This window comes from Ambystoma mexicanum, chromosome 6p (assembly GCF_040938575.1).
Source record: "Ambystoma mexicanum isolate Mex_15411 chromosome 6p, UKY_AmexF1_1, whole genome shotgun sequence".
NCBI classification, from domain to species: Eukaryota; Metazoa; Chordata; class Amphibia; order Caudata; family Ambystomatidae; genus Ambystoma; species Ambystoma mexicanum.
The window spans coordinates 1,419,541,680-1,419,568,644 of NC_090935.1; the positions used below are offsets into that span (position 1 = coordinate 1,419,541,680).

A 26,965-nucleotide genomic window follows, 5' to 3' on the forward strand; every position below is an offset into this window, starting at 1 on the left:
CTGCAAGACCTGGAATTTGAGGGTTCCCAAAATTAAAATCCTCCAGGATCTCTAGTACGACGCTGTCCGGAAAGAGACAGCCACCCACTGACTAAGTGCACTACAGAGCAGGAGAATCAGATACCGCTGGGCGTACCCATTTGCTTGTAATTTGAAGTGGAATGAGTGGACTATCGTAGAACATCGGCAGTTGAGAGAGCAAGTACTACGCCATCTAACCTTGACTGAAGGGGCCAGCAGAGGTGCAGACCGGGGGGGCTGGACCGGGGGGGCTGGCCGGGCTGGCCCACAACCGCGAAGGAGAGGGAAAAGTGGCTGAAAGTATGAGCCCCGCCAGGGATAGAGCAAGGCTTTGGTCCAACTGTCACTGTCTCAGAGAAGCTGATGCTGGACACAAAGGATCACGCATAAGAGTAGACATGAGGTTGGGGATTTCATGCCCCAGGTGGCCACGAGGAGAGGGCATCGCAAGTTTTTCAATGGTTTAAACACTGCTTTGTTTGATGTTATGTAGGTTGCACGTTGGGAAAGGAATGTGTGAGGTAACTGGGTGTGGACAAACTGGGTGAAGTTCCCCTGTGTGCGTGTTTGCGTGCAAAGGGTACAATGGGTCATTATTCTTCTTGAGGAGTAAATGAAGTGACACCATGGGAGGGCGGACGACACCACAGAAGGGGTTCCACACTTGTCATGTGCACTCTTAATGTTAAAGGCCTCAGCTCCCCAACTAAGAGGTAGTTGTTTGCTTGAGAGTTTAGGAATGCAGGGTTGGACGTGCTATTTCTGCAGGAGACGAGATCAAAATCAGGTCGTGGAGAGTCCGAGGAGCAGGAAAAGTCTACTGGGTATCCGGGGATGCCAAGCATGGTGAAGTGAGAATAATCGCAAACAAGCACCTGTAATGACAAACTTCAACTAACAATTTATACATGCCAGACTTCTTGTTGCATAATAAATCCACACAAGTGAAGTGTTATCTTAATTTCTTGATTCACCCCGGCATGGGTGTTATTGATTGTGTGTGTCTTGGTAATTTTAGTTTGAGTGCACTTTTGGATCATTGTCCTGGGCAGAGTAACTGCAGGGCTTGCATGCAGCACATATTTACACTTGATTGGTTGGTGGCAGGCTTACTATTTAAACTTTCCCATTTCTTTTTCAAATAGTGACCACATTAGTTAACGACCAGGGTGGACTTTTTGAATTTACTGTTTTGGGCAACAATAAGTCTTGCATGTATAAATTGTTAGTCTACGTTTGTCATTAATATTGTATTTGCGAGCTTCTCCCCCAGAACCCCCTCACAATGCTGCTGGGCCTCCCCCCGGAGGACTCGGACATTCCCCGATACCCTAGGATGTGGGAGACAATGCTAAGGGCGGGAAGGGTAGCACTGGCCCAGAAATGGAAGAGCCCGGAGAAACCATCGAAGGAGAACTGGTTAAAAAAGGTAAAAAACATGTACCTGATGGATAAACTGACGGCAATGATGAACAATAATTTGGGCTCTTTCCACGCAAACTGGTACGAGGCACAGCAGACATGGGGTTGGGATGTGCACTGATCCTCAAGGGGGACAAGGAGCGGACAGGGCCCTCGGCCCGGGGGAGGATGGTAGTTCTTCAGCCATTTCTAATAGTTAATGCTCTCGCTCTTCCAGGAGCTCCAGACTCTCGGAGCTTACATAGTGGCTCCCCAGCAGAACGGCGCTATGAGGACTAAGTTTTTTGGTTTTTTCCTTTTTTGGGGGGGGGGTGGGGGTGTTTGGGGTGGGCGAGGGGGGGGGGTTTGGGCCTGTTACTTGCACAATTTGTGAAAATGTTCTGCGCCCTTTTGTTATATTATGAAAATGCCAATAAAACAAAATTGAAAAAAAAAAAAATATATTGTATTTGCAGTTCTTGGTCCTGAAGAAGGGGATATGGTCACCAAAACGAGTTCAGTAGTCGATTTCACAAATTAAAGAAGCTCTACCACTTCACACGAATCTTCATAGAAATTATTTCTTTAGAATAAAAAGTTATTTTCTATATCTGTTTGAGATTGTGATTATAAAAATTTGTGAAGTCAGGGTTTTTGTCTGCGATTGCGGCACTTGGCCACAAATGCTCTCAGCTCTGATTGATACAAATATGTATTAATCTTTGGCTTTCAAGAGTTAACATAATAGTGTTATAGTAAGGACTTGAAAAGTACACAAATCACATACCCAATTTGACCGTAGCAGATTTGATTGCGGTGGATTTGATCGAATTTAGGGGGAGCGTTTTTGCCACAAACATATGCGGGAGTGGGTTTAGGGTGATTTATTTATTGTACATTTGTATAGCACCTATATACAGAGAAGTGTTGCAATGCGCTCAAGGATGGGGTAGAGGGGACCAGTGGGTCTACCCCGCATTTAGTTGTGGACAATACTATCCCCAAAAAAAAACACAAACGATCAATTCCACCACGATCAAATAAACTAACAAATCACCCAGATCCGCCTGCAGATAGTCATTGTTTGGTGTAGATCGTCATTCTGCACATTTTAATTTAAACAAAAAAAAACAAACAATCCCCTCGCCCCCACACCCCCCGTCTATGCCTGCCAACAAGCATTCATCATTGAAATAAAGTTGTAGTGTGACTATATTGTGTAACTCAGTTTCACTCCCTTGAGAGAAGGCACGTGTTTGAGTAGGTAACTAGAGCAGTCTGTGGGCTTTCATGTTATTGTCATCATTCGGTTTCAAGTAAAGTCTCCCCCCCATCAGGATCCACAATGTTTCAATTTTTGTTTTGTTTTCAGAATTGAATTTAGATGGACCTCGAAGCCCTTGCAGGAACACGGGAAGGGCAATTTGTTTGGTACTAAATAGAGACTTGTGGGGGGTCAAGAAGAGGAGGAAAGGCTTTCCAGCAGCATTGTCAGGTTGGCATTTCCAGACAGTCTTGGTGCTTCTTTGGAAAATTAATTCAATTTTACGGAATGCAATGTCTTGGTATTATGACTGCTCTCCTTTTCAAAGTCTTTTACTCTATTTAGTTACAATATTTTAGAGACTGCAGCATCAGGTTTTTCCTTTCACAGAAAGTCTTTTGGAGACCTTGGTACTTTTTTCTAGTTTTCCCCAGAATCCAGCATCAGGGCCATCTTTCTCAAAAATCTTGCTTTGACTGCATTTTCCAGCATGCAGAGTCAGTTCTGAACCGTGTATTGTTTAGTTATCGATTATGTGATCTGGGGGCTTTAAAAGTCAGGTCTTCAAAAGTTTATTAATGCAATTATTAAAAGTTAAAAACTTTAAATGCCACTTGCTGCAGGAATATGGAAATACTGGGGTGAAGACGAAATGCTGGAAATCCTCCTGGGTGATCGCGAAGACGAAAATCATACAACATACCTTGACAAACGTGGAACAGAAGCTCTAAAATTCTTCCCAAAGCACTAATTTGCTGACTGGGCGTTATATGAAAGATTGGATTGATGTTTTTCACCACGTGAACTGCTATGTACATTGGATCTCTGCACATTTTCTTTCTTTGTAAAAATCGCTAATGCGATTCAAACAAAATTTACAAAAATGAAAATATAAAATAAAAATGCTGGAATTGCTGTATGAGCTCAAATTCCAGCTTTTCAACCAACTAAAGCACGTAATCCTGGCCAACTCATCATCTTTGTCAGATGTAACTGCTACAAAAACAAGTTGCATCATTATGTAGCGAATGGAGAAATGAAAGATCTGGGTGTCTAGTAGCAAAGCTGAAGCCTTTTTGTGAGTTTACTCCCCACATGGGGAACAGGAGGTCCCAGTGGGGTTCATTGGCATGAGTTTCCTTTCAAAATCCAGGGGAATTATGTGAAACCGAAGCAATTACATTTTAAAATAAGACAAAAGATTGAGCACAGTGGTGAAAAATGAACTGGATAAAATATTTAATCCACCACAATTTTTAATATATACATGCGTCAAAATCTTCAAGATATTGGGGTGGAGCCTGGAAAGGGGTGTGGTAAAGATGGGGAGGGTGCATGCACTTTGTTGGAGCTAGGGCAGCAAAACGTCTAAATACACCAGTGGATAAACCATCCAGTACACTCAAGCTTCCTACAATGCAGAACAGACGAACTCAACGGACAGCAACTGCAGACCTGCACAACGTACGGAATGCATTAAAAAAAAAACTTTAAAAAAAAACACAAAGGCTGTAAACACAAATTTTACATTAAAGGATGAGTGGGTCCAATGCAGGAAAAGAAAGTCACAAGCTCAAACAAGACACTTACTTGCTTCTACAAAAGCTTTTAAAGCCTCAAGCTGTTCATTCCCAGGAAGCTGAAGAGCTTTTTCAAGGATTTGACGGTACCTGTTAAAACAAGATTAAAAACAACTAAGCATAGTTTTAAGTTTACTTTTCTTAAAAAGAACACTTCAACAGCATCTAATGCTCCAAAACTGAGGAAATTGGGTCAGCTCTCATGTAATATCTTTAACTTAAGAAAGGGTTATTTTCAAAAGCCTGTCCCTCACGCACAAATGCCTACATAACACAGCCCCCCGTATCGCTCTCAAAGAATCGCAAGACCACACTGTCAAACCCACCAGAACCCCCTACACCAACCGAATCTCAGTACATTGGGTCCTGAACACGCGCCAGAGGATCCAACTTCCCCTTCATTATGGCCTCACCCTGGAACGTGCTACCACCTCACCTTCAAGGAATAACTTCCCACCTAGCCTTCTGCAAAGCGCTCAAGATCATGCTCTTCATCTTATCCTGCCATAACCCTCTACTACCGAGCTATCAGTGCATCCATAAACAACTCCTGTATCTAAAAGCAAGTATTTTACGGTCTGCTCTCAATTGCTACGCTCATTGTATCCAGTAGCAATCTTTGTACTGTGTAACCACTACTTTTCCTCGGCCCAGCACCTGGATGCCCTTGGGCTGCCAGTGCGCTTTACAAATTTAAAAAATAAAAATAATAATATAACTGTCTGTCCTGGGTCATTTATGAGATGGTTTGAAAACTTTCTTGGAAGGGGTCCCTTTTGCAAAAACAAGAACGATGGTACCCAGAAAAAGAATTGCAGCAAAAACAAAGTTCTCCTTACAGCACACCTTAAAGGTTGCCCTTAGCAGACATCTCCTTTTTATATATTTTTTCAGTACAAGGAAGAATAGAAAAAAAAATCAGAAGTCAAATAACACATTGATGTCCACTCTTCAACCACCTTACTCAACACATGCTCACCAATTCGCCAAAAACTTAGTCAAAACTCTACCTATCTCCGACCAATAGCTAAAACCAATTCACAACACAAACACTCCACCACCCCCTCGGGTCTCCCATATAGAAATAGCCTTTGGGAAAACACCACAAACTGCCTAGAAAACTGATCTGCGCGGTTACCAGTTGCTCCTGGCTCTACTGGCACCAACAGTCTAGCACAACTCCTCGTCTTTCCCACTATCACCATAACCAGCCCCACTCCACTTATTTACAGATCCACGAGAGCGCCTGGAGACCAAATGGCAGCGGTGCACGGCACAAATAACATTTCAATGATCATCTAAACGTTTTAACGATGGTCACAGGGTGCCATCTAGTGGATTATAAATGATTAACACGGCAGAGAAAAGATCGCTATTCTGTCAACAAATTAGTTTGTCTGCCAGTAGTAGCTTTTACGGTATGTAATGAGATCAATCCTTTTCGGGCAAAGGGTCTCCACGATCTCCCTTCACCCAACCCTCCCCAAAGGGGACCCCTGAACGAAGTATAACAAAAACTCTTGACAGCCAACGAATTAGCTCACACAACCTTTGTGAAATTAAACCTTAAGCCCACGCTTTTTCAAGAAATACCCCGAGCCACACAACCCGAGTTACCCTTGTTGTGGATGCAATAGGTTTTGGGGTTTTTGACTATTTAAAAAATGAAAACGTTTTTTGTACCGAATATATAACACCATATTCACAAGCCCCCGGTTTAAAGTGATGTAGGCAATCCGCTCATCACCAATTAGTCATGCCTACTCTGCAAAAGGTAAAAAGGAAATGTGTTTGTAAAGAAAAGTTTCCTTTTTCATTTTACACTAACTGGATGTTAGTGGAATGCGTGTACAGATACTATATAATGCAGGTTCGGATCTCCAAAGAATGAAGCAGGGGGCATGCACGCTAAAGGCGAGGAATGTATTCTACCATTTATTTATACAGTTTAAAGGCATGGCTGTTCTAAAGGATATGAAACACCAGGCCAGCCACCTTCAAAGAACACACCAATATCCCTGAACTCTAAAGCCCACTGCACACACCAACCAACAGTCCACCCCTCACTCACGGTGCCCAGCAAGATGAGAATAACAGGACTTGTTGCTCATCTCATTTTATTTTTATAAGAATGTAGCAATGATAGTTTCCCCAATTTGTATTTAAAGTTAAAAACAATAACAAAATCATGCAATTTCATATGCCTTTTTGGACGCATTATCAGTCATAGCCACTCGATATGCCTAGACACAATTTTGCCTGCTGAATATACAGAAAGTCTACCTCACTCCTTTTTTCTCAGATCTGCTGACAGACCACGAAAAGAAAAGCCAGAGGACACGAAATTAAAGGCATGAGGATGAAACAAAATGGCAAACATTCGTTTTGAATGCTATCTCGATGCCCCCTTATCTTGCGTCATTCACGGAGCTGTAAAACACAGCTTTATTATCATCATTATTGTTTTTATAAACCCACACACACGACTGGCAAATATCTAATTTCGAAGTTCACCATCCACTTTAGGGTGAAGCTTCCCATCGCTCCACACCCTCCACTCCTTCCACCCCACTTAGAATTCCGACGGTAACCAGCCGTGGGTACAAAATTCTTTCCCAACCCGGTCAGCCGACGGCACCATGAAAACTGTCATGGTTCTTTTTGCAAACATTCCCACCATTGATTTCAATGGGACACACCTCTCCCAGCCTGTCCGTTTGAATCTGTGGGTACTTGACAGCCACCGCGGATGCTAATGCATGGAGGCGGTACTTCAATGGAGTGTTAAATGGACACTGTTCCCTTTTTTTGGCAACATTTGGTATGTCTTTCTGATGCAAACTATGCGTTACACATTTTTATTTGTCGTCCAATATACGCAAAATGGCTGCCCTACCTTTTAGCCCTCTTGCTTTGTGTGCCATCGTCCTGCCCGCTCATGCCAGAAACCTAGAAATAAGGGAATGCACTGTTGTGGGGTCGTTTGACGAAAAGACTAATGCTTTGCAGGGATAGATTGAGGAGAAGTGGATAACATTTTACTCAGCCCCACACTACTTCTAAACCAGCAGTGATACCAATCAAAGGTGAGGGAGGCACAACCTGGCAGGTATACCTTTTTCGCCTCTAACGGTAGCATTGGCCGAGAGCAGGATAGTCTTAGGGAGGGATGGGAGCTAGAACAGCAGTACAAAAAAATAATACTGTGGTACCAAAAAAATAAAAAAGAATGTCCAACTAAGGCTTCATAAAAATAGGATGCTTGTATTAAACTAAAAATACAATCACTAAATCAAAAACAATATAACCCACCCCTGTTAGAGAAGACACTGAATATGCACAACTTGTAATGAAAGGGGGCACACTCGGAGTCTAGAGACAGGAGTGCACAGGCAAGAACTCCAACAAAGTCAAGTTCAAACGAGGGTGTCTTAAAAAGAGGTTGAGACTGAAGTTTCAGTAGTCACTAGGGCCTTAAGGCAGGCCAGGGCAAAGAGCCAAATACCTTCTATGCTTGTTCTTGGGTATCAGCAGCTTTTAGCCTGGCTTCTAGATACTGAAAGCTTAAAGATCCGATGGCCCGCACTTGATCATGTGACCAGATTGAGAGATACATGTAGTGTTCTTTAAATAAAAACAACGATAAAAGCACTTGCTTTTAGCCCCTCGTGGGTTTTTACGTTGAGTAGCGTTCTTTGGAGAAAAAATGGCTCAAACAATTGTCTATAAATTCGCAATCCAAAGACTTGTGAATATGAAAAAAGTATTTTATATTCCAGGTATGATTTGACATGTGCAAGGAACCAGTAACTGCCAGTCTAGAAGTTCAATGGGGTGTGAACACTAATGAACGCATCAATTTGGATCCCTGCCTGTGATACCCCTACAGGTCAGGGTATCACTGTTTATTCCTGCGCTGGTGTAGGCATAGTTACTGAATATGTTGCCTTTGCCCCACAATTTAAGGATTACGCTTGAATTAATTTTATGTTTATACATGGTGCAAAACTTCAAATAATACAAAAGTGAAAGTATGTGCTCTGGAGGCTATCCAAAAAGAAACTAAGGGAAAAGATGTCTCCACACTTCGATTAAGTCTGGCACATTCATCGAGCATCCATTAAGGTCAGTCTCAACAGATTTGTGTTAGCCAATCAGCACCACTTGGGTGTAGTATGATCAGCAAGTGATTGCAATATGCCTTGTTTACAGATTTTCTGAATTGAAGGTCTCTGAACCAAGAAGTTCATATCTCTGTATTTCATCGATTGCTGCGTCCTGATGAAGGCCCCTCAAAATTCTTAGGGAGACACTGCGGGTGAGTGGATTCCCATGTATAATGATTTGTATAGACATTTTGGTTTTAGAATGCGTTTGTCTATACGTTGTTCTTCCGAACAGGGATACACATTGGTCCCTAGTGAGTTAGCATGGGTCTCAACATTATGAAATAGTTATTGTGACACACATTCGAGCACTTGCACTTTACTTGGCACTGTTACACTTTGATTTATATGTGCGAAGATTGTTTGACGACATGTATATCAAACTGTGTATATTGATTTTGTAATAATTTCTAATAAAAAGACATGTTTTCTATGCCCACAAAGGTTATAAAACGTTGTTCTGGGTAGGTGTATTTGAGGAAATGTGAACCATTATGAAGGGTTGACAACTACATTAAGTCTAGCTTACAAAAAATGCGCGCAGGGGCCGACAGCCACACCAGGACCTGGAAGAGCCAACGAGGGAGAGCGGGTACGTGCGTGTGTGTGTGTTTTATGTTTGGGTTGGGGGCATGAGGCGGGGGTGCTGAGTGAGGGTGGTTTGGGGTGACCCCCCCCCCCGATTTCGAATTAAATCGTGCCAGAGAGGGGGGTTGGGGTGAGGGAAATGTACGTTTTTCGCTTTTTGTAAGCCATCTAAAATCGGCCGAAAATAATTTGGTCTTTGTTAGGCGAAATTATGACATAGAACCATATACGTGTGTGCTGTAATGTATAGTAAGTACTCTTAGGGTTTACATTTATTTGTGTTTTAGCCGAATAGTATATTTTTATACTTTTAAGAGGAGTCCCATTACTTTGTTGTAACTGTACTTGCACAGCAGCCCCTCCTTATCTGCCAAGTCTGCCTTACTGCTCAGCCCACGCTACCTTGAGAGAGTTTGGTGAAAAGTGTCAAAAGCCCTTGCTCATCATCAAAGTTGGTCTCTGATAGCCCTCACACAGTACTGGTTCTGAAAATCCCTCCTTACAGTGGTACTTCGCAAATGCAAACGGAACAGAGGGGTGCCGCACAAAGGATTTGATAACATAAGGAATGACGACAGTGTGAGGATGTAGGCAGGTGCTGCCATGCAGTGGAAACACCAGATCACTCTTATAAGAGACTCATCAATGCGATGGCCCAACAAGCATTGGAAAAGAGGAGGTATCAACCGCCTGCAGGTTGTGTCCTTTGAGAGTTTTTAAACATGGTTGTGCAGCTATTGTCGGTTGCCACTTGACCAATTGTTCATATGCTTACATGGTAAAGGATGTCCATTTCTTTACACATGGTTGCACGCTATTTTGTCTGAGGCTTGACTAATTAAAATGAAGCAAGATGAATGCCAAGGACGACGACTTGTTTCCTGGCCTCCCGAAAAACACAACAGTGGGAAACTGCATGGTTCCTGTGAGAACAAACGTGCTTAAATTCATCACAGAGGCAACATCCCAGAAGCGGACACTGCGCCGGTTGATACCAAATGACAACCCACAATTATACCAACAACCTTACAGATGAGGCACTCCAGACATTTCTACTCTAAAAAATAGGCGAATACCCTGGCCCAAAAAATAACAAAAAATATGGTTAAAAAATATTCCTGAGAAACAGGAACCAATGGCAGGGTTTGAATTGCTGGGAGCCATTTAGCTCATGCGTCCATGCCTTGAAAGCCTGGTAAGCTCATCACCAACATCAATCAGGAGCTACTTTTGGCTCCAGAGGTCAACTAGTGCCATTCAAACATACCTATGTGACATAACGTTCTGCATTTGGGAATATGTATCAAGAAGCATTTAAAGCATTGTGGATTGAATGTAAAAGAAAGGGTTACAGTTTGCATCCCACATAAAAGTTAGATATGCAGCACTCCATGCACTAGCTCCTGCCTACTAGCTGATGCCCAATACCCAGGATCCCCTGCTCATGAAATCTGGATTTTGATCCCTGCAATGGGCTCATTGAATAGTACCACTTGACTCCACCCACACAACTAAATGGTGGTAACAGAACAGTAGTGCCACAAGAATAACCAGGTTACTCACCGTAGTGACCACCTTACTCCTAGTCCATAGTCCCCTTTCCTCCATACTAATGGGACATTCCTCCGTCCTGTGGGACGGGACGGGAGCACTTTGTAAAAGCATCAACATCTTTCAAAAAGTTTAGTCCTTCCTCTCTTTCTACGCAGGGTACTGCACGCAGCCATAACCCCACCCATTTTAGCTCCGACCCGCGCATCGCCCATCAGTCCTTTTCTATCGCCAGGTCAGAGACCGTTAAGCAATAACAGAGGAACCTTATTAGAGGTGACGGCGTGCGGGCGTATGGAGGAAACAGGACTATGGACTAGGAATAAGGTGGTCACTACGGTGAGTAACCTGGTTATACTCCTACGGCCCGTCCCCTTTCCTCCATACTTATGGGAGATTCCCAAGAATTCCTTACAGGAACTACGGGTGGGTGGAAAAAAACCTTACTGAAAAAGGTTCTTCAGCACAGCCTGGCCAAACTGAGCATCAGATCTGGAGCTCAGGTCAAGGCAATAATGTTTATAAAAGGCCAATGGGGAGGCCCATGTAGCCGCTTTTGCGATGGTCTCCCAGGGGACGTATTTCTGAAAGGCAACTGCAGCTGCCTTGCCCCGCACCAGGTGCGCAGGAATACCTTTAGGAGGCTGCAGACCTTGAACGGTGTAAGACTCCATAATACAGGCCGCGATCCATCTGGAGATAGTCGCCTTAAGAGGCCTGTCTACCTTGTGGGTTACCAAAGGTCACCAATAGTTGAGAAGAGCTCCTAAATTCAGACGTTCTGTCAAGATAAAACTTAAGAGCCCTTCTAACATCCAAACAATGCAGAACCCTTTCAGCCTCTGAAGCAGGGTTCGGGAAGAAGACCGGCAGGGAGATTGATTCAGATGAAAATCAGAGACCACCTTTAGAAGGAAAGGAGGATTCGTCCGTAGGACTCCCTTATCCTTGTGGATAACCAAGAAGGGATGCTCCACCGACAAAGCCTGGAGCTCACTCACACACCTTGCTGAAGTAATGGCAACCAAAAAAAAGACACCTTCCACGAAAGGTGTTTAAGGTCCACCGTGGCCATTGGTTCAAACGGTTTATGGCACAACGCCGTAAGGACCACGTTCAGATCCCACGTCGGGTGCGGTTTGCAAAGCGGAGGATAAAGGCGTGTCAAACCCGTGAAATGTCTCTTAATCACTGGATTAGACAGAGAATAAGAGCATTGTTCCATGGATAAGTAGGAGGCTACCACCGAAAGATAAGTTCTACATGACATAACGTGAATGCCCAACTCCGCCAGGTGGGATACGAAGAACAGCACATTGTCAATCGTAGCCTCCCTTGGGTCCAGCTGCATGTTTAATCACCAATGACAGAACCTAAACCATTTGCTTCTATACCAAGACCTCATCAAGGGTTTCCTGGCTGCCTGGATAATGCCCATGTTATCAGCAGACAGGTTGAGATGTTCTAAGGACCTGAACTCCGGCACCATGCCGCCAAGCTGAAGGATTGTGTGGAGGGGTGCCACAGCTGTTGATCCCTCTGGTGAAGCAGATCGGGACTCACCGGTAGCCTGATCAGTGCACACACCGACAGGTGTTGAAGTCTTGAGAACCAGAACCTGGCCGGCCACCACAGGGCTATGAGCAGGAGCGAACAGTTCACTATGTTCTTCAGCTTGCAAATCGTCCGATGAATCAGAGGCAGAGGCGGGAAAGCATAGACCCTCATGTTGTGCCAAGGGATCTTGAGAGCATCCCCCAGAGAGGAGGCTCCCAGACCATTTCTGGAGGCAGACAGAGGTAGTTTCTTGTTTGCCGACGTCGCAAAGAGGGCCACCTCCGTAGTGCCCCAACGCAGGAAAATCCATGAGAGGATCTCCGCCTTCAATTCCCATTCGTAGCTGACCATTGTCCGGCGACTGAGGGCATCTGCCATAACGTTCAGCTGGCCCGGGATGTGTACTGCCACCAGCCAGCCACCACTCCCAAATCTGGATGGACAGGTCCACAAGAGGGGGAGACTTGGTGCCTCCTTGCTTGTTCATGTAATACATTGACACCACACTGTCGGTGCGGACACGGACCACCTTGTTGGCTAGGACCGGTCTGAACGCCTTGAATGCTAGGAAAATCGCCAGAAGCTCCAAATGATTTATGTCAAGGAACTTGTCCTGAGGCGACCAAAGGTTCGAAACCTGAAGATCCAACGTCACACCCCAACCCAGAAAGGAGGAGTCCGTCGTGACCGTTATCGGGGCTGGGTCCTGAAACCCCCCTCACCCCCACCGACAGGTTGCTGAGAGACTACCACCACTCCAGGTCCGTCCTCATGTAATCCGGAATCAAAACCAACTTGAAGTCCGGATCCACAGCCTTACGCCAAGAACTCCGAAGAGCCATCCGAGTCCGCCTCATCTTGAGACGAGCGAGGGGTAGAGCCAAAACGCACAAGGCCATGAGGCCCAGAAGCCTCTGGAACCACCAGGCCGACATGCTCTCTGACTGTGCAAACACCTCACACGTGGCCAACAGATCCGCCATTCTGTCCCCGGTCAGGCAAATTCTGCAGTCGATCGTGTTCCAGCGAAAACCCAGGAAAATAGAGTCTTGAGAGACCGTCATGGAAGATTTCCGCCATTTCACCGACAGCCCGAGATGGAACAAGAGCTGGAGGAGAGACTGAAGATTGCACGCGGCTTTCAGCGGGCAAGGGCTGCGTAGGAGCCAATCGTCCAAGTACAGATACACATGGATACCCTGCAGATGAAGATAAGCTGCAATCACCGATATCTTCGTAAAGACTCGCGGTGCCGAGCTGAGGCCAAAAGGAAGCACTCGGAACTGGGAATGCTCTTCTCCCAAAGAGAAACAGAGGTACCTCCTGTGTGGATTCCAAATCAGTATATGCATGTACGCATCCTGAAGATCCACCACGCTGAGCCAATCGCCCATCTGTAAAGAGGACTTTATCTGGCCAAGCGTGATCATCTTGAATTTCTCTTGGGGTAGGAAAAGATTGAACTGGGAAAGGTCTAGGATGGTGCGCAGGACAGCCTGGTTGGGTTTCGGCACCGTAAACAGCCGGGAGTAGAAGCCCTCCCCTCGCTCCCCTAGAGGAATAGGTTCCACTGCTCTGAGATCCAGCAACTTCTGGATCTCGGCCCCGAGGGAAGGCTACCTCGACTGCTGGAAAGGAGGGTAAACGGGTGGAGTAAGGGTAAGCGGAAGCCCGCCCAAGCGACTGACCTGACCCACCGGTCCTCGGTGATGGTCTGCCATGCCTCCCAATGAGACGCAATGCGTCCTCCCACCGAGGTCTCGTGCGAGCGCGGAGAACCCTCATTTGGCATGTTTTTCAGTGGTGTTACCACCGGAACCTGAGGAGGCAGCTGAGGAGCGGGAGAAAAATCGAGTCAGTTGCTGCCTCCGGCGGAAATTTCCCAAAGGGGTGTCCACTCTGCAGGATTCTCGATCCAGGAACCCCCTGAAACCAGGAGGGCTGGGCTTGTGACAACGGCCTCTGCGTCCTAAAAGGTGGTTTCACCAGGATGGACAAGGACTTGGCGGTCTGGGTGCTATCCTTGGTTTTGCTCAGCTCCACATCCGTTGAGGAATGGAAAAGCTCCTTGTCGTCGAACTGCAGGTCTAAAACCTTGTCCAGCACCTCCTTTGAGAACTTGGTGGCGTGTAGCCAAACCCGCCAAGAGGTATCAACCCCAAGCATCAGGCTCCGGGCCGAAGTGTCAACGTGATGGGCCTCGGCCTCCAGCAGATCCTGGGCCAGGACTCTGGCATCCGCCAGTCCCGCCTTAAAGTCCTCCAGTTTCGACAGGAATGAACTCCTCAAACTCTAACAAACCTTTCCACATCTTCATATTCACCTTTGCTAACACCAGTTCTGCGTTAGCCTGCCGCAGCTGCAGGGAAGAGTTAGCGAAAAACCTTCTCCCAAGGGAGTCGAGTAGCTTGTCCTCTTTCCTCAGGACCCGAGTAGCCATCGTTGAAGAGAATGCTGCAATCCTGGACTGCAAGGTGGCCACAGACACCACCGTGGAAGAGGTGGGCGAACAAGAAGCTAAGGCCGCCTCTTCTGAAGAATGCAGCCTGTAGCGCGCGTCAATTTTCTTATTGACAAACAGCCCAGAGTGTGGCTTCTCCCAGACTCCACGGACCTCGGCCAAGACGTCCTTCTGCAAGAACAGACCGGTACGATCCGAAGGAGACAGGGTGAGCACCCCCGAAAGCACACCCTCCTGCAGAGCGGGTGCCTCGGGTACTGGGACATCCAACGGACACATGTCCAGTACCTGGTCATGAAAGGCTCGAATCGAGCGGGACTGGTCTTCGCTGTACTGATCGCCCTGCACGTCATCTGACAGGTCCAGGTCTTGCTGAACCGCATCGGGCACAACCACTTTGTCCACTGGGGACAAGGGTGGCAAGGGCGGAAGGGTAGGGGGAGGCCCCACAGGCACGGGAGGAGGCGGTGGAACCGCTGGTGTAACCACCGGCAGGCATATCTCCCTAAACAGACCCTTGAAATACTCTCTCATGGGGTTGGAACGCATAAGTACTTGAAACTTGCCGAAGAAGGCATCCTCCGGCAAAGGCTTTTGAGCGGCCAGAGGTGGTCTTTCATGAGGAGAATTCCAGGGACACAGGGGAGAGGGTTGCCAAGAAAGCCCATCCCCAGAAGTGTCCACAAAAATCAAGGGTGCCGAACCCGCAGGCAGCGAGACATTATGCGGAAGGGGCATCCTTCAAGTCATAAACTGGATGAAACGGAGGTGCCCAAGGAAACCGATGCTCACCTATGGAACCGATCCCTACACCTGAGGCCGATGGCGTAGTTGTAAGGTATCTAAAATGGCCGCCGTGGTCTTGGCGGGAACGGCCTGCATTTTGTCGGCACCTAAGGAGAACTGCGACACGTGTGGAAATGAGGCAGGGGTCCCCACAGGTGGATCAGGGGTCTTCATTTTAGCCTTTACACAAGGAACCTCAGCCGAGCCGGTACTGTGCGGCCTGGGATGTTTCTGACATGCCAATAGCCAAACTAGCCTTCTCAGGAAGGACATCGGCACTGCCGGTAAAGGAGGATCTACGGTTCAAAACCTCACTCCTTGCCCCCTCAACGGTTCTGGAATCACCGCAAGAGCGGGAACGGTGAGGAATACCCTTCACCGACAAGGCCTTAACAGGACTCTGAAGCATTGGTTACCTTAGCCTCTAAACGAGGGACCTCGGACCGAAGCCCGGTGGAAGCCTCTTTACAGTGGTCCTCGAACTTCCGTTCAGTATCAGCAAGCCCAGCCGAGGCCTCGGGGCGCACCCCGGTACTTTTGAGGGAAGCTCCAATCAGGGAGGCCTCAGAGCGAGCTCCGGTATCCCACGACTCAGTAGAACTAGGTCTACAAATAGCCCCCACTGGAGGGGCCTCGGATTGTGATCCGGTGTTCACAGGCCCCTTGCGGAGACCCTGGGAGAAAACTCTGGTACACTTTTTAGGCCCAGAGGGCACCTCAGGGCAAGCCCCGGTGACAAAGCTGTTGACGCTCCTCCCAGACCGGGAAGGAGTCCCCCGGCCGGGGTGCCCTTAAAAGCAAAGAATTTACCAGGCGTTTCTTCTTTTCATCGATAAAGGATTGGAAATGCGTAGGAGGAGTGCGCTGAAACACCTCCTCCCACCGCTCTAACCGACGTTGAAGTGCCCGGACCGAAAGGGAATTGCAATAAAAACAAACGGTGATCGGGACCCAGAAACTAAACAGAGGATGGGGATCCGCCTGACAGGAAGAACAATTCGGGAAGTCTAGCTGAAAAGGCATAGACGGACTATCACAAGCAAGAGCCAGAGAAGAGGAAATTGGAAGAAAAAACCCTTCCGCAGATGCTAAGTGCGTCCAGTCTCGAATGAGCAGAGAAAAGGACTGATGGGCGATGTGCGGGCCGAGCTAAAATGGGTGGGGTTATGGCCGCGTGCAGTACCCCGCGTAGAAAAGAGAGGAAGGACTAAAATGTTTTAACATTTTTGATGCTTTTACAAAGTGCCCCGGTCCCATCCCACAGGACGGAGGAATGTCCCATAAGTATGGAGGAAAGGGGAGGGGACGTAGGAGTAAATTATTACTGCCTGATCAGAAGACGTTTACACAAAAATGCATCTTTTAATGTGCATGAATTACAAGCTGCAGATAAGTATGGATTTAAAAAGCTAGCAGTTTTGGACTGAAAACATTTTTACTCTACTAAAAAGAAATTAACCTCACAAAGAATGGAAACTACTGATTCACTAATAATATTTTATCGGTCAACTTCAAAAGAATAGGTAGCAGAATAAGCACATTGCAAAAATCAGGAGCCCTGCGAGACAGGATCTTTATGAACCACTACAATATTACCATTGACTTCTATACAGTTTGTGGGGTGCTTCCAGTTGTACTGGAATTCTTTGCGACACAGAATAGCTGAAATAGAAAGTCAGAGAAATGGGAAAATATGCACTCTTTAGCCAGTAACACCCAGGATGCCTCTAACCCCTTAAAAGCTTATACTGAGCGATTCCAAAATGGCAGCCAGCAGAGGAGGACGTGCGTAGGTGTCTCTCCCCGCTGGGCCGCCCCAATTAGCAACTCAAATAAGCATTCTGGGTGACTTCTCGCCCCAACGGAACACCAATCGGAGCAGCTGTGGACTCCGCCAAAAATGGGAAGACCTCCGTTGCACGCCCCGTACAGCAAGTGAGTAAATCTGTGCACCGCAGAGCGTCTTCGGAATAGACGCGGACCCCACGGGGAAGCTACAAGCCGGGACACCAGCAGAAAACTGAGGCAAGAGTGATAAATCTCTGAAAGGATTTGCACTCCCGGGGACCACCCCCCCTCCCCCATATTAGCCACGGGAGACGGAGGGAACACCTGAGCATTTCACACGCCCCCGCACCCAGAACGTCGTAATTTCTGGGCCGAGCCGCAGGGCTGGAGTGATAGAGGCAGCCCGGATGGGCAAAGATCAGAGCGGGGCTGCGGGCAGAAAGGAGGAGCAGCAGCGAAGACTAGAGGAGCAGTCCGGGCCCCCCACCCCCACGGCCCACACCCGAACAGCCAGAGAGCAAGCTCCAGAAGGAGCGAGGAAACCCTTGGCGGAGACCACACGAGATACTGACAACTGACCCTCCCCCCCCGGGGACCCCGAAAGCAACGAGAGAGTGCTCCTCCAACATAGGATCTACAAATTGGGGGCATTTAAAGCGCCACAAAAAGGACACTGCATCCAACATCCACAGAACGGCAAAACCTTCCAGGCAGCACTGCAGTAAGAGACCAACCCCCCCGCAGGCACCAGAAGCAAGGTATAGCCCCAGAGGGCAACGCTAATAATGGGAACTGCGCAAGAGGATAAACCACCACGTAGCCCTCCTACGGTGGAATCACCAGTTATCAGGCACACAGTGAGTAGAGGCGCCACGGGGAAACAGACGCGATTCCCCTAGAACTATGTACCCGCAACACGGAACAGAAAGCCACATCCCCCACGCAGATCCAGGCTAGGCAGCCTAATACAGTGGGGGCGGCCCACATATAGACAGCAACCAGTAATAAAGGGGAAGAACGGGACCATCCCTCAAACACAACCCCCAAGGGCAACGATCAACAAGGGGGGGGGGGGGGGGGCACAGCAAAGGCCCAACTACAGAGGCACATCCGCCAGCACTAAACGTGGTCCGGCGAATAGGGAAACAAAGGACCAGTCTGGAGCTGGGTCAGCGGCTGAAAGCACCAGCGGATCATAGATGAGCATCCCAGCACTCGAAAAAAAACCACGAAGGCAGGGTCATAGCCACATGGGGAGAGCAACGCAGCAAGCTGAAAGTCAGGACACGCAAGCCCACAAATAGACCAGCAACACCATGAAGCGGCACTGGAACACACAGTTCTGCATCCAACAGTGCACTACAACCAGGGCAAGTAACCCTCTGGAGTGTACAAAAAAGGTGAAAGAGGCCAATATCGAGGGGGCCCAGGTCACAGAATCCACAAACCCAGGGAAAGACCCAGTGGACTCTGGTCAAGAAGCGAAGCCTCCCACTCCAAGCAATAAAGGAGCGGAAAACCCCTCCAGTACAACGCAGCAAAGCAAACACAGCCAGCACGAAAAGGTGAGGATAAGGCCCTGCACCCACACGACTCCAACACCCACAGGGGAGAAAGAGAAGGAAAACCAGCCAAAAAACTACTGCACACCGGAAAGCACACAGTTGAGGGAACAAACACAGAAGGTGGGACCAGAGACAGTACCACAGCAACAGCACTGATGTCAAAATCCAGACTGAAAACCATCCTCCCCCCCCACAACAAGAAGGGGGGGTGGGAAGCCCTTAATCAGGACCAGTAGGACATGGGAGACAACACAATGACCAAAATGGGCATGCAAAATTGGTTTAAGGAATTCCAGAGCAAATTTCTGCTCTCCTTTCAGGAACAATTCAAGACACTAAAAGAAGACATGAAGCAATCCCTGCAGGAGGTAAAGATTGACATTGCAAAACTGGAAGAGAGGACGGACACGCTTAAAAAAGTAGTACAACAAATAGAGGACGACACCCAAAAATCAGAAGAAGTGCTGGAACAGGTAGCTCGCCTCTCTAACACCCTCGAGCTCCAATGCGAGGACTTGGAAACCAGATTGAGAGAGCAAATATAATCAAAAACGTGTTGGAATCAGTCGAAGACAAGGACCTGCATGAAACAGTCCAACAACTGTTTGCGGAAGTCTTAGCAGACCGACACGAAAGCACAGGTTAAGGTAGACCGACTTCACCAAGTAGGACCAAAAAGACCAGCTGAACCAAGGGCATGACAAAGGGATGTGCTGGCAACCATATCATCTTACACTTAAGACCAAATTCTATGAAAGGCAAGAAATGCTGGCCCTTTGCAGATAAACAGTCAAGAAGTACAACTTCACCAGGATCTAGCCCAGTCCACGCTCCAGAAGAGAAGGAAAATGGGCCCTGTAGTCCAACATCTAACGGCCAACCATGTGAAATATAAATGGACCTTCCTGTCTGGTCTCCTCTTTACTTGGGAAGGGAGACAACATAGGATTAAGTCACGCGAAGAAGGGGAACAAATCTTAGGCTTACAACAGGACAAAGGGGACGGCCACCATCGAACACAAGGGAGAGTAAAAGGCCCCGGCAAGCTAAAAGGATGGAAAACAAGAAAGGAAAAACAGGGGAGGGAGGAAAAGATGATCACCACTTAGTCCCCGATACTGTACAAGTAAGAACAAAGCATGGAGAGCACCAACCCATGTCAAGGGGGCGGGTACCCACCCGGAATTACACAACTCAAGGCCCAGGGAAGGAGGAGGGAGGACTATGTTGTAATCCCAAATGGGGTTTAGGATCCCCCACAAATTGAACCTGGAGGTTGATAGAGGGACAGACACGAAGGACATTACGTCCGAGCGCTCATAAGAACCTAGTCCCCTCCCCCTCAAAGGGAAAGGGAAGTTGGGGTGGGGGGGCATGCATCACGGGGGGTGGACAGGAGGGAAAGGAAAGGGTCAGAAAAGAGAACCAAACAGGGTGGCACCATGGGAGCGTAAGAACTGAACCAGAGGATCATGGATAGCGGGAGCCCAAAACTGATAAAAATCCTGTATCATAATTTCAGGCGGACGAACACGCCAACACTCCAATTAAAAGGAAAAAACTAGAGCGACAGGCCTGGAGATTGCAGGCAGACATCATGTACCAGGAAACCCACAAAGAAGAAAGACAAAAACACAGGTCAGAATTAGGGGGACCTCACTAACATACCAGGCTAATGCGGAGGAGAAGGAGAAGAGAGCGGAGTCCTCATAGCCATACAAGATGGCCTTAATGCACACGTCCAGAACACTCTGGCAGACAAGGAAGGGCGCTAACTCTTCCTAAACATAAAGCTAGGAGGGAAACAACTCATATTGGCTCTGATGTACGCACCCAACATGGGGCAAGACGGCTTCCTGAGAGGGACCCTCATGACACTAGAGTAATTTGCCACAGGGGAAATATTAGGGGGCGATCTCAACCTAGCATGGGACCCCAGATTAGACAGAAGCTCCCACTTCTCACATATACACAACTCCCAATCTAGAATCGATTATATGTGGACATCCACAGGCCTAATGGGACAGGCAGCTGATATTGAAACTGGACCAATTTCCCTCTCGGACAATGCCCCGAAAACGGCATCTTTCATCAAACAGTGCCGGTGGAGGGGTCTGGGCATGGAGATTTCCAATTGACATCCTTCAAGACAACCTGCTAGTGGAAACAATAACGGGAAAGCTCAAACTCTACTTCTCTGAGAAAGACAGGCGCAAACCCTCAGGGCGTGGTATGGGACACCTTTAAGGTGGTAGTAAGGGGTGATCCAATAGCCCTAAAGGCACAAAAAACAATGAAGCAGATGGGAGGAAGAATTGGAAAGGGAAACTAAAGGGAGTACAAAACGAATTAGCAAACAATCCCAGCACAACGATGAAATAGTCCTGAAACATACAAGGCCAATTGAGGATGATACTAAACAAGAATTCAGAGACAGTGCTGTTAAGAATGAACCATAGTGACTACATCAGCGCCAACAAGGCAGACAAGCTACTGGCGAGGCAGCTCCACGAAAAGGGGCACAAGACGGCTATACTGAAACTAAGGGACAAACATGGTCAGCTGAAAACGACCAATGAAGAAATGGAGGAACTAATCCAGACCCTTTACAAATCAGATGGACCAAGGGCAGATACACAGAAGGTCTACTTGGAGAACCTCACTCTCCCCCAGATCTCAGAAGCTGACAAAATGTCACTGGGCAGAGCCATACAAGTAGAGGAGGTAATTCAAGCAATCAAAAAACTCCCTAGAAATAAAGCACTGGGCACAGACGGCTACCCTGAAGCTTTCCACAAAAAGTATCAAGAGGTACGGGCCCCAAAATTGACAAACAGCTTTAGGACACAAGGAAACATAACAGACTCAAGGAAGCAAAACTGGTCATATTCCCTGAACCTGGAATAGGCCCAACTTTACCAGGTTCAGATCACCCAATAGCTCCAATTAACCTGGACGCCAAGCTCTGCACAAAAATTCTGGCGGAAAGACTCACCTGGGGGCTCCCGACAATCATAAGACCAGACCAATCAGGATTCATTCCCAGGAGATAAACTGCAGACAACACACGCAGGGTGAGCCATCTGATGAAAAAGTAGCACACCCTTACCCCCGCAATTCTCGTATCACTGGATGCAGAGAAAGCGTTCAATAGAGCAGAATTGACAACAGTTCCGCACAATGGAATACATGGGCTTCGGGCCAAACTATATGCAGATGATCAAAGCTAACTATAAAAAGCTCTCAATGAGGATTTTGCTAAACGGCACCCTATCGAGTCATGTACCCCTCACCAGAGGCACAAAGCAGGGATGCCCACTCTGACCTCTACTATATACGATCTTTCTGGAGCAACTGATTAGAATTCGAGAGGCACATCTGGTGAAAGGCATAACAATGGGAGGAAAGGAACATAAAACAATGGCCTTTGCGGACGACATGTTGCTAGACTTGTTGAACCCTGAACTTTCACTCCCCAGGCTCATGAAAGAATTAGATCAATTTGGATCCATCTCCGGCCTAAAGATAAACGAGCACAAATCAGAAATCCTGAACCGGACGAAAGTTCCAGGAACAGTGAACACACGGGGGCGTGGTTTAGCAGCTATGGTGTAGGCAGCTCTTACTGAGAGCTCCTGAAAATCCGACGAAGATCCGGCACCGCGAGACTGAAAATGAACCCGTAAACAATTGAAAAATGACGTGCAGCTGTATGAACCTGAGGCCTGTGGAAAGAGCGAACAGCTGACTGCAACAGACGTGTATGCCCAGAGATAGAACTTCTGAAGCGCGGAGACTCGATTTGTTTTGGGCGCGGACAAGATGGCGGAGGGGACAGGACAAAGGAATCCTCTAGCGCACTCGATGGCCGCAATGCACTGTAATGTGCAGTGCGGGGCACAAAGTACAAACTGGCGAGTAAGAGGATTCAACGATTGCGCCGGGCCTGTCAGGAACATTGTAACTATTGAAAGGCCATTGCGAGTTTGTTGCAACAATTGCAGCCGCGGATCGTTGCCGGCGGTATGGGCTGGAAACAGTAGCGAGAGGTGGAGAAGCCCGGGGACGCCTTCGCCAGCGGAAACAGCGGAGACCGCACAACGCAAAGCACTAAGGTGCTGGGCAGGCCCACGCAGTATAAAACTAAAGCTGCCGTGCGCGGCACAACGGCGTGGACGGATGACCGGAATCTGAGGCATATGTCGGAAGAGAGGGAATCTGACAAGAGGGGTGCTCTCTGGGCCACACACGTTCATAAAAGTGGTCAATCCAGCGATATAAGCCCCGACAAAGGCAGGGAAGGGAGGCCTGAGTGCGGAGCACTACAAAGTAACTAATTGCTGGCAAGATAGACGGAGGAACACAATAGGCGAGAGTACGAAATCCCTGCCTCCCGCTGCCTGACTCAACCAAAGTGCTGGATGGTGCAGACACAAACATGATGTGGGACACCCGGGCAGAGATGGGCGCCCCCCCCCCCACCCACCCGTGGCATAGAAACAACAGAAGCGGACAGGTGGGGGCACTGCCCCAAGCGCACACTGGCATGAAACAGCCAAATGTAAAAGACAGCCTGGGCACGCACATGCCAGCATAAAACAAGAGGGTGGTGTCTCCCAAGGCACATAGGGAACACGAGCCGGCACATCGAGGGTGATCCCTCTTAACTAATGGACGACACTGAAGCCACGGGCGGAGAAAGGAGAAGATATCCCTTGGCGAGAGAGACAAGGCAGTCCTATAGCGTAACTGGCCCAGAGCAACCCAGAACCCAGTGAAGCAGAGCACTAGCTGCGGCTCGGGGAGCTACCCTGACGATAGGAAGACCAAGGACGGCCCCTAGACAAGGAAGGCGCACCAGGAACATTTTCCATGCGCATATTGAAACAACGCGGAAATTGGGACAAGCCACAACACATGTAACCCTCAACTAAGAGAGGAACCGCGAAGTGGTACAGACCTGACCATTGCTGGGGCATCAGACTGGAGAGCCAATAAGACGGATATGACTGAGAGGAGGCAAGGCCAAGGGCAAGCAGCCCACAATGGAAATCTTTGCTAAATCGCAACAGTCCCCCATCACTCCAACTCAAAGTGGAGCGGCCACAACCACAGGCACAACAGCACCATGCGAGAACCACATGATCCTGGCGGCTAACGGAATTGAAGGCCTCGTGGAGGATGACAATGGCAGAATTGAGGACTGCACTTGAAACGAAAATAGACGCGGTTGGAGTGGAGGTCACCCTACTAAGGCAAGATGTGAGAGCACTAGCCGAGAAGACCGGCGGTCTGGAGAGTGTGGTGAAAATCAACACAGACACTAGTACGGCCAATGCCCAGGCAGTTCACATATTGAAACAGCAGGTAGCCAATATGGAGAATCGAGCAGAGGAGGCAGAAGGAAGAGCCAGGCTCAACAACATACACGTGGTCGGTCTGCCGGAGGGGGAAGAAGGCCAAGATCCTACGAATTATGTTGAAAACATGATTATGCAACAGATAGGTGCAAATGTGCTCTCCCAAGGGTTTGCGGTCGAATGTGCGCACAGGGCCTTGAGGAAGCCGCGACCTGGAGCCCCTCCGAGAGCAATCATAGCGAAGATCTTAAACTACAGGGACAGGGGAAAAGATAGAGTTCTTCAGGAAAGGAGGGACGATAGAAAGAGTGTCTGCAACCATCACGGCATATCCAGACTACACAATGCTGGTTCAAAGACAGCGCTACAGCTACGTGGCGATCAAGAGGAGACTGCGCACAGCCGGATTTAAATACATGTTGCTGTATCCTGCAAAACTCAAAATTTTCCATAAAGATAAAACTCACTTTTGATTCCCCGGAAGAAGCGACGACGTGGCTGGACGCGCATGGCTGCCCGGAGAGTGATGAGAAGCAGGGTCAAGAAAGATACGATAAGTGATTTAACAGTTTTGCACATTATGAGAAGGGTACAGGGTAATGAGTAATCGTAATATGAGACATTTGAACATTTTGGACTGGAATATGGAATGTTTAACATATTGAGAATAATGAAGGGTGCAATTAGCTAGATTTTTTAATAAGGAGCAACGGTACGGATGCAACCTACCTCCCCACTCCCCCCCTGAGAATCAGAATAGGAGGACCGCCACTAGGGCGATATCTCCCTGCTGAGCCGAAAGTAAGGCAACTGCCAGAAAGGGGCTAGATGCGGGGGTGCCCGAGATCCAAGGATGGAGCTGAGCAACAGTTGGGGGAGTGGGGCAAGTTGGGGCAAGGAGGGGAGGAGGGGGAAAGGGGGTTGTGGGAGAGTTGAGGAGTGTGGTGGGGTTGAGGGTAATGGAGGGTGGGAGATAGGGGGGAGTTGGGGGGAAGTGTTAACAGTTAGGAGAAGTTTATATAGGGGAACAAGCCTACATGAAAAAAGGGAAGAACTGAGACCTGTCTGGTATTGGTGGAGGGTGGAGTTGGAAGCGGACTCGCTATGGGAGACCTAAAAATAGGTACTTTGAATGTTCGAGGGATCAATAGTTATCTAAAAAGAAACAAGATCATGATGCATCTGCGCAGACAGAAAATAGATATTGCCTTGTTGCAGGAGACGCACCTGGCGCGTGAAAAGCTGGAGGTGATCCGGAAAAAGTGGAGAGGGACTGTCGTGGGCTCAACATACTCAGCTTACGCTAGAGGGGTGATTACCTGGATAGCACCGCATGTACCGTTTCAGCTACTGGGCTCTACAGCTGAACCAGATGGGAGGATGGTGGTAATAAAATGACTAGTAGAGAACAAGGAAATATGTTCATAAATACATATGCCCCGAAACAGGATACGGCGGCATACTTTCAAACCCTATATAGCAAACTTAGCGTGAGCCTGGGAGGGGCGGTGATCTGGGGAGGTGATTTCAACTGCGTACTGACCCGAGGCTGGATAGGTCAGACACCAAAATAGATAGACCAACCCCGGCGGCCAGGATACTGCAGTCCCGGTGAGCAGATTTTGGGCTGGAGGATGCATGGAGGTCACATTATCCACAAGATCGGCAATACTCGCACTTTGCAGCCCCCCCCAGAACCTACATACCAGACTGGATTACATGTTTATCACGCATGAACTGATGGCAGAGATAGCGCAAACAGAGTATAAAGCAAGTGTCCCGTCGGACCACTCGCCACTGATATTGACATGGCAGTACCGACCCCCAAGAGCGAAAATACCGACATGGCGCCTCCGGGCAGAAGCACTGAAAGATAACATCTTTAGAGAGGACATGAGGGAGGAAATAATGAGTTATTTTGAGGCCAATACGGGCAGAGTAGGCTCGGCGGGAGTACTCTGGGAAGCTTTTAAATTAGTGGTGAGGGGGGCAGCCATATCTAAGTCCAAGGGGCTGCAGGGCGGGATCCTGGTGGAACTACAAGAGGCGGAAACAGAGCTAGAAAGGGCATTGAAAAGAGGTGGCAGCACTAAGGACGACAATGAGGAAATACTTAGGCTGCAGCGGAAATGTGCGGGACTCTGGGAAAGGCTGTGAAACCTAAATTACAAAAAATACATGGAGAGACAGCACCCATAGGGAGACAAACCAGGAAGAGTTCTGGCATGGCTATACAAAAGCGAGACCCCCAGATCAGTAATCAGGACGATAGCAGGAGAGGATGGAAGCATAATAGACACCCAAGAGGGAGTGAACCAAGAATTTGTAGATTATCATCGCATCCTGTATGGGGACGTGGAGGAAAGTGATAACAAGGAAATAAGCGAAACATTAGAGGATATAGGATTGCTGCAGATTGGCGCTGAGGAGCGAAAGGAGCTAGACGCTCCAATCACTCGAGGAACTAGAAGAAGTGGGGAGACAACTACCTACCAGTAAGACCCTGGGGTCTGACAGACTCCCCAGCGAATAAGAATGAGGTACTGCCCCCCTCCCCGCTCTTGGAGATGCTCAATGAAGCATATGAAATTGGAAGGTTACCAGAGTCCCTGAGAGAGGCGATCATCATTCCGCTCTCCAAACCTAATAAACCAGGCTGTGAGTGTGGCTCCTACAGACCTCTGTCAATGTTGAACCAAGATAGTAAAATACGGACGGCGGCCCTGGCAAATAGAATGAAGAAAGTTGTTAGCAAACTAATACATCCCGACCAACCCGACCAAACTGGTTATGTCCCCAACAGGAACATATCCAATAATCTTCGGCGACTCCATCGAGTCATTGAATATGCTGAAGAGGAGACTGGTGAGATGGCAA

The 26,965-nt window shown here is 48.0% G+C and overlaps 1 protein-coding gene across 2 annotated transcripts in view; it reads right to left on the minus strand.

The window, feature by feature from the left end:
• COPS4 (COP9 signalosome subunit 4) overlaps positions 1 to 26,965 on the minus strand; it is a 785,196-nt gene that overhangs the window by 655,297 nt on the left and 102,934 nt on the right. For both annotated transcript variants that reach the window (XM_069626120.1, XM_069626121.1), the window contains exon 2: positions 4,277 to 4,356. In XM_069626120.1, coding sequence (XP_069482221.1) covers positions 4,277 to 4,356 — 80 coding nt within the window. The remainder of the gene's footprint in view (positions 1 to 4,276; positions 4,357 to 26,965) is intronic.